Here is a 9,406-nt window from a genome sequence, read left to right as displayed (position 1 = left end):
ATATATGCTTCTTTTAAATTATTATTGTAAAAGCAATTATTGTAACCTTTTGACAATAGCTTTGGCAACAACGCCATATAGTAAAGCCAGACGTAAGACACATTTACAAATTAATCACTTTAACAGCAATGAGTTCTATTATTTACTACACTATGATTTTTCTCATTACAGTACAGTATTTTTTAATTAATTTGATTTGTTATTCGAGCGGAAAATCAACGAGATGTTCAACACATGTGCTTCAAAAAAATAGTTTTGCGAATGCTGGAGAGATTTTTATGGAATTCATACAAGACTATTTTACTAACTTTCTTCCAGCTTGGATGAGCCGTTTTTGAAATAGAGGTGAGCCGAAACAAATACGTACATAAAAGTAGAGTATTGGAATCTGATAACATCAGTACGGGACCAACTAGATATTTAATATCACGATTTTTAAAAATTTCATAAAAATCGGATTATATGGATCGATTATGCGGAACTAAATTTAAGGACAGGCAGACGTGAAACGAAATTTATACTTTGATGTCTAAAACGTAAAATGCGAGTTAAAATTTACAATACTGACCACATAATCTTTTTTTTATTTCCTCCATGAATACAAACTTCCCTAACCTCGGTTGTTAGAAAAAAGAAAGTCCAAACACATATAATCATATAATTATTCATTATTTTACACTGACATGGGCCCATTGGAGAGACCTCTCTGGGGTAAGCCCCGTCTCTCAAAAGTGGGTACCATTAAATTAGGGAAAAACCTGGCGGTTGTTAATCATTTCTGACTAAAAACATCTCCTGGACAGCCAGTGGTATTATTACGTGGTTCTAATATTTCCTTACAAATTACTATAAGACCCTCCGTGCGTTGTGGAGGTAAAGGTTTTAAATAAATAAAATAAAGTAAAAATGTATACTTTATAGAGTTAAGTAGTTATGGTTGAGGAAGCTTGATTTTTATCTGAAACCTTTTTAATTTATTTATATTACTAATTAAATTACATAATAATTAATTTTATCTAAATTACCTTAACTTAATACTAATTAAGGTAAAAGCCCAGAGGAAAAGTTTTTATACGGCTACTAGATTAAAAGATTATCTGTCCTAAATATAATAAAAACCTTATTTATTACTTTCACTTTTTATTACGGACGATAAAAGGGAAAATAAAGGCTTTTATTTATAATCTGACCATAAAAATACAAACAAATTTACCATTGAAACGATGGTAGGGTTCGAAGCAATATTTCAAAGTTGACATTCACAAAATGGAAGGTTGGCAGATTTATATTTGTCCTCCTGTACCGAAGTTATATTTAGAAGGTAGACGAAAAAAACAAACAAACCTTTTAGATATATTTTTCCCCCTCAAGCTTTATAACCCAGACATCAGCCACTATCGTTTCGTTCGAATAAATATCTTGTCAAAAATGTATTCATACAAAACCTCTCTGTACTGTACCACATGAAGTAAAAGGTGTTTTTAGAAATGAATGTGTTTTCTAATTCGAAGCTAATTTTATACTTCAATTACTTGCTGTTTGTTTTTTTTTTCATTTAAAAAAAAATCTTGGTCTAATTTAATGCATGTTCAGTAAGCATCCTGTGATATTTATTTTACTTTAAAAACATATATTAATATTATTTAAATTTATATGTGATTTTTGGACCAGGTACTTGTTCTGGTGGTAACAAATAAGTATACAAGTGGGTCTTTTGACTATAACTTGATAGTTACCTAGAGGTTGTCATCCCACAACCATCAACAGTTACAATGTAAAGATACACATCTCATGACCGCCATGAAATAGATATTGACTGACTCAAGCGGTAATCAAACCCAAACCTCTTCAAACCAGACACGCTGGAGCCCTCAACCAAAAGGCTTGCCGGTAAATCTCCAACAAAAAAGTTTTATGTTAGATAGAACTTTCCATATTTAGGAACGGGTGTTTAATTAAATAAGAACCATAATTTTAATTTACTTTAGAACCATTACAAAGACAAAATCATATACAATTTAACTAGTAAAGAAAATTATGAAGAATAAATAATATAAGAGATTGATCTTTATTTATTTATTAGTGGTATTATTTAAATATAATTGCCACGGAGTAAAGCGCGTGGCTATTAACTCCAAGGACCCGAAAATTGTCCTGTGGGTTCTGGAGCTGATTATTGAACACCATGTACACAAAAAAATTTAGTTGGGTACACAATAAATTGAAAAGGTATGTTCCTTCATGTGGTTCATCCAAAGCCTTGCGTAAGCTGATGGTGTTGTCTTAACAAGAATCAAACAAGTTTGAGCGTATATTATCGCTTTTAAAAAGGATAAGATTTTTGAATTTCCAATATGTGTTACCGATCAAAATTTATTTTATACATTATTTTCGTGATGTGCTACTTTTGCTGGTCATAAAATTAGAGAATAAATTGCCTCAATACATTTTTTGAGATTAATCTTCATTTGGTTAAGGTTGAGATCTGTGCCTAGAAGTGCATATTCGTTCATTGGTGAAATATTGTATGAGTGGTCTGTTATTTAAAATTTTTTATAGTCATCACTTAAAGAATATATTAAAAACAAAATTTGTTTAATACTTTTATTTCTAGTAGGAAATGTAACGACAAAGGGTCAATAATAAATCACTTATCAGATTGCGTGTTCTAAACTGCTTGAATATTTTTCTTATTTTTGCATGGTAGAATGATAACGGTTCCAGTACTATTTAATATGATACTCGAGAAGGTTGTAAGGGCAACCGAAGCAAAGGCCGAAATTATTTATAATAATATGACCAAAAACATTGCGTAAGGTGATGATGTAGTCATCACAAAAATATTGCATTTGATTGAATATTGTATCTCTAAGATTTTTGTTCCGTTGTCTAAGAAAACGGAACAGGTTCCTTGGTGATTTCTTTTTTCTTTGTATTTCTCATTTTTTGATACTCGTATAGATAATAATATCTGGTTGATTCAAAATACTATAATTATATGCTATATATCATATAACTATATGAAGTTTGTGATGCTGTTATTTCCCTATCAACTTTCAGGATGAATCAAACGCTGATACATTTACATTCTTTTAACTTTGACCTTATCCAAACATCTCCGATTTCTTCCGTCCAAAAAAGGAGAAAAAACCGAGTTCTGGAACTGAATAGCCTCTGCAAACGACCTGGCAATCAAGAGCAGAAGAACTGTAAATCAAAAAAGTTCCGGGATTATGAGGGTCATGAATATTTTATAGGAAAGAGAAACATTCGGCGCTGGAGAGGGGAGGTTTCAGCAATGAGTAACTGCCCCTACAGAATTAAATATTAAATGGCAACCCTCATTTAGCCGCCCACCAAAACGAGCTAAACTTTTTGAACAAATTCGTTATAACACGAGGATATTTGCCATGGCTTAGCTTCTAGTTCTGTTGTAAAATGTTTCAACGTTAAGTCGATTTTTATTTCACAAAACACTCAATATTTGTTAAGAAATCTTAATCTTAAGGTGATTATTAGAAAATTATTTTCGGGTAAATGCTTATTGGACAGGATTTCCAAGTAGTAATTTCAAACTTAAAAATAACAAGACCAAAACTGAAAAAAAAAAACGTTCAAATTAGGCTTTAAGAAGATTCCGAAAAATTACAACGCAATCAAAATGTAAACCTTTTCGCAAAAGTTCAGAGATTAAGTGTCTATTCATAATCACTGGTCATAAGATAAATAATTAAATTACATGATAAATTCAACTGACATAAACAACAAAACTAATGTGAGAGAAAAATAAACACTCACGATTACACTAAAAGAATTGACGAATCAAACATCATCATTTTACATGATTAATAAATAAGATTTAATACAAATATTTTAAATAATTTATTTATATAAACAATAGTTATATTGTATATAATTGATAAAATGTGAACAAACATTTTCGCATGATAGACCATAGAAGAAACGCATGCAGGAAACCATATTCTTTGTGAAGAGGTAAAATAAGTTGAGTACCAAATATTGAGCCAATTAAATCTAGAAATCTCAAGTCTCTAGAAGACGGAAGAAGTTACTTACTTAAAGAATAGGCACTCAGATTTTATATTAAAGTGAGTCAATAGTAAGTCAAGATTTAAGGAAAGGTTTGCCTAAAGGATGAGAATGTTCATCTACATTCAATAAAAAAAAATACTAACGATTTAAATTACAGTCACGTGAAACTAATTATTTGTAATAAAAAATAAATTTCACTTCTATCAATGAATCTATATAAACATACCGTGCCAGAAAAAAAATCGTATGCACGATTTCTATAATTATTACATTTTCACTCTAGATTATTTTTTAGCACGACCAGAACCAATGAATATAAATCTAAATCACTAAATTTTCTAGTAACAGCAGAGCCGAGTCATGATTGATTTTAATGCATGTCGATAATCTCATTAAACAATAGTATAAAATATATAATGACATATTGACTATTTTTAATGTGCGAAAATATGCTAAACATATTAATAAATTTGGGTATATTATTTTCCTCAAGAGTTCGTCTTTACGGTATTTTCTTTTAACTTGAATGTTAAGGTGTATTTTCCAATTATTATTTATTATGATTATTTTCACCGAAGGAAGTCATTTGAAAACATGTCTAATAAGGCATAATTTAAATGATACCCTATTAATGCATACTCAGCCAGTCAGTATTAGATCAAACTAATAGAGTGAATGAGTGATGTACTAGTGATAGAGAAAAAACTTAAAGAGATTTCTATGCAAAACATAACCTGTATCTAAAGTTCATTTTTAAAAAAATTATATTGTTCGAGTATAGTCCCTTATATTCTGGATCTGATATGTTTTATAACTTGGTATATTATTAATAAAGAACAGATAATTATTAAACAATGGTTTATTTTTTAATTAATTGTTCATAACAATTTAATGTAATAAAATAGAATAAAGTATTTGGTGTATCTACTCATCATTTTGCAGGGAATTTAATTACCTTTTAAATTACAACTACAGCTCATTCAGGATAAATATTTATAGTAGCTTAAAGCATTTACAGAACATTTTGGGGGGAGGGGGGTAAATCTATTACATACTAGTTTACTAAATGGTTTCTTGTCTGCCAGTCTGTAATATTTCTCATATTACATAGAAATATGTTAAATGTAATATTGTAAATAAAAAAGATCTTTTTAAGATTTCATGCCTTTGTTTATTTTATTTATTTCTTAACTGTTATCTATCTTTTATTTCTTTTTTGCAATTTTCGTTTTAGAAATGTACATTTTCATAGGTTTATTATTTATTCATTTTTTTTTTTTTTTTTGTTTCTTGTTGTATTAAGTTTGAAATAGGTATTTATATTTTTGTAGGCGATCCCGAAAGTGAATTACGAACGTAACTCTTCTTCGCTAAGACGCTTGGACCCGTTCCTCAACCGCCAGAGCGAAGATTGCCTCAACCTGAACATCTACGCTCCCAGTTCAGGTTAGTCTCCATAATCTTGGTATTGATATTATTAGTGTAATACAGGCTAGCTTATAATTAATTAATTTCAGCTTATTAGTAATTAATATCTGATAATGTTGATATCAATGCACAATAATTTACATAGCATATTATTCAATTTATGTTTTATAAATCTATATACTATTATTTCATGAAAATATTCAATTAAGTATCGAAAACCAATTGAGGAAATAGTTATAGGTGTAGATAAAATATTTTATTTTAGATGACTTCATAACTCAAATGTGTGAAGCCTATCATATTAATTAAACATGAAAAATATTTTTAAAAATGAGTAGAATATTAATAAATAAATATATTAATTTGGGACCTATCCATTCAGATTTATATGAAACTTGGCACAGTAAATTCTATTACTATACTGATAGGATCTGCAATGTTTCAAGTTCTATTAAATCTAAATAAATAGATTTCAATAGAAGTATTAGAAGGGGGACGCTGGTAATTTATAGCAGGACAATTCGTATATTGTAATAGGTGATTTGAGCATAGAGAAGTTTATCAGTCCTGACAGTGTCGTTCAGATTGAGTCAGCTTTATATTATAATCTCCCATTACAATATACGAATTGTCCTGCTATACATTGACTTAAATAGCTGTTCTATTATAATTATTACTATTCTAGAACTAATATTTTCTACCTCAAGAGGGAACTCATGATCATAAATAATAAAATTTTTAGTATATTATATTATTTTTAGAAGTTTAATAACCATTATGCCATAAGTTTTATTTTTACAATCCTTTATAAATATTATTAATTTATTTTTTATTTCTATAAGTTAGTGCTGTGCAAAGCCTCTTAAGCGTGCCTTTTACATGTACTGACTTATTTCAAAATATTTCTTCTCGAAAATAAGATTTCATCATGATATTTGGCAGGAAATGTGTGTGTCATACAGTAGTATTTAAGTAAAAACAGCATGAAATACTCTTTCAGTGAAAGATTAATAAATATACCTGTTCAACCAAAACCCATGAATAAATAAAATATTTTACAAGATGGTATTTTGGTCAGAAATCAACCACCAGATTTTTCTCCCAATTACCTGTTTTAGAGGCCTAAGAGGATCTCCCAAACCTTGAGTTGATCCAGGACAGATTTAACAGTAAAAATAAATATCTACTGGAATTGAACTACTCACTGAGCTATCCCGTTTCGCATAATACACTATGTAAATATAATTTATTAATTAAAATATAAGTCGATAATTAAGGGAGGCACCAATAAACGATTTTCACTCTATAACCATAATTCTACAATTTTTTTATTTTTAGGAATCTGTTATTTCTAATATGTATCTAATAATTAAGAAAATAAAAATTATTAATTTAATGTCTTTGGAACTTAAAAAGTTGAGGAACCGCATACATAGTGGGGACTAAAATGTTTTCCATTATATTCATCAAAATCCCGTTTTTTTTTTCATTCCAATTCGATATCTTTGAAAATAAAATACGATTTTAAAGAACTATTCCATGGATTATTTCTTCTCTCAAATACTCTTGTTAAGGTATTTCTTTCTAGAGACGCTGGCCTTATCCCCAAATCCTGCATCGCATTGCTGTCTAATCTGGATCAGGAGAAGCTTATGGTTGGGCCTGAAGAGAAGGAAGATTACACATGTTGAGAAATTAGCCTCTCGACACTAGTGCTCACCCACTCAAAAAAAAAATTCTTCCCCTCCCCCAGCCTCGAGTGGACTAAGCTCTCGACCAAAGAGCGCTGTAGTGCTTTGAGGGCCCTAGCTACTCCAGTGTTCCCCGTCAGTTCAGATTTAACCACTCCTGCTATATCTTTACTGTACGAGGGTTATGTCAGTTTTACGTTTGAAGTGCTCATTAGAATCTATTATGGTACTATCTCGTTACTGTGGTGGGTATATGGATATCTACGAACGATACCCTCACACCAATTAGCCAACTTTTAATAAACCTATATTTTAATATTTAAGTATTTAGAAAAAAAAATATAATAATTAATACTTTTTCAATTACTAACATTCGTTAGTCCCCATATGGGAACAAGTATGGATTGTTATATTACCATTATATTATATTATATTCATATTCAATTAGATTTATTTTATTGTTTCCTTTGGGGAGAAGGATATCTCAGTAAGAAAGGCGTTATACTACTATCGCAAAGGTCCAGATTCCAATCCACCTATTACTCCTAGTTATTTATTCTGTTACTATGGTGATGAGTCAACCACGAGGGTTCAGGAGTCCTTCTGAAATCCACGACCTCAAATGAATCAAAAAACAATTAATATTATCTTATAAAAAAATGAAGATCAAAGATAACAACCCGAAAATAAAATAACTGTTAATAAACTCATAAAAATAGTATTTATATATTCTGACAAAGAACTAAAAATAAAATCCCCTCTTCTATATTTATGTTTAAATCCAATAACAAGCTCTCTTTCACCCTCAAAAAATTAAAAGGTGAACGACTTGTTTCAGCCAAAAAAGAAAATAATCATCAAAACAATAAGGAATAATACATAAATATAAATCAACATTAATTTTGATAATACATACAATCCAATAAACTATGTCTATAAACCAAAACAATTATGCATAATATAATTATCATTATTCTTACTTCAGAAGAAATAACTTGAGCAAAAGAAAGAAGTCTTCCTAGAAGTGCATAATTAGAATTTGATGATCAACCTGAAAATATAATACCATAAACCCCTACTCCCTTACCAACAATAAAAAATAAAATTATAAATATTAAATAGAAAAGTAAACAATAATCAAAAAGAAAAAAGATAGAATAAGAAAATAGGAGATATACAACAAATGAAATAATTTGACTTATAAGGAAAAGTTTTTGCTGTAAAAAACAGCTTTAAACACATAGTTATACAGCATCAGAAAAAGGTTGTAAAATACTCATATAACCTAATTAATTAGTGCTTTTACGAAGCTAAATATAACCTAGAACCCTTTGCTCTAAAAGTTTAACAAAAGAGACAAAAATTAAAATACAAATGATTATAAGAAAATAAATAATACTATTTGTAATAATTTATTACATAAATAAATTCTAAATAGCTGCTATAAATACGCACTATTCTGCCCAAATAGTTTTTTAAAAATTCAAATGATTGATGTACATTGTTCTTTCGTAGTAATTCGAATAAAAATAAAAAAGATAGAAACCAACCTGGTTCACGCCGGTCTGAACTCATATCATGTAAAAATGTAAGAGTCCACTTTATAAAGTGGGTACCCGTAATTAGAGAAGAATCTGATGGTTGTACATGATTAAGAACAAATCAACCATTTTTCAAGAAACAGTGCTTCCTTACGAAGAACTGAAACCCCTCTCCTTCATTCGAAATGAAATTTATTTTTCTTTTACCCCCTGTCTCGCCATTGTTGACATTCGGGGGATTATTTACAGGACAATACGCTATTCCAACGACAATCACCGTAGGAGAATTTTCATCCCGTCGAACTGCCACGAAATAAAAGTCAATCGAACCGGCACTGCTGCAATAACCATGTAGACGCCTCAACTCCCTCGGCTGCAGGTAGCCCATATAATCAACCTGGTCAGAAAGGTTTCGAACTGGCATCGTTTCTGATGTGAGAGTGCTGGATTTGTGCCTCAACACTCTCGGCTATCCACGGCGTCCATGATAGATTAATGATACCATTTGAATCCGTCAGCATTATTGAGAATCTGCATCATAAGAATTCTTTTTCATAGCCAGGCATTTCATTATCTTCGATAAGCTGACATTGGGCGGTTCAATAGTTCAAAATTTGTGATGGTAAAAAGTTTAGAAAAATCGAATTTATTTGTTGTAACATTGTAAACATTTTTAACGTCGTAATATATATT

At 29.9% G+C, this 9,406-nt stretch overlaps 1 protein-coding gene across 1 annotated transcript in view; it reads left to right on the top strand.

The window, feature by feature from the left end:
- The window catches only part of LOC106683740 (neuroligin-1), a 172,717-nt gene that overhangs the window by 5,687 nt on the left and 157,624 nt on the right, over window positions 1-9,406 (top strand). Inside the window, exon 2 of the mRNA XM_067052183.1 lies at window positions 5,385-5,499. Coding sequence (XP_066908284.1) covers window positions 5,385-5,499 — 115 coding nt within the window. The remainder of the gene's footprint in view (window positions 1-5,384; window positions 5,500-9,406) is intronic.

The sequence above is a fragment of the Halyomorpha halys genome, unplaced genomic scaffold (assembly GCF_000696795.3).
Source record: "Halyomorpha halys isolate HHAL.00 unplaced genomic scaffold, Hhal_1.1 Scaffold510.1, whole genome shotgun sequence".
In the NCBI taxonomy this organism is placed as follows: domain Eukaryota; kingdom Metazoa; phylum Arthropoda; class Insecta; order Hemiptera; family Pentatomidae; genus Halyomorpha; species Halyomorpha halys.
This window is presented reverse-complemented; position numbering and strand designations above follow the sequence as displayed.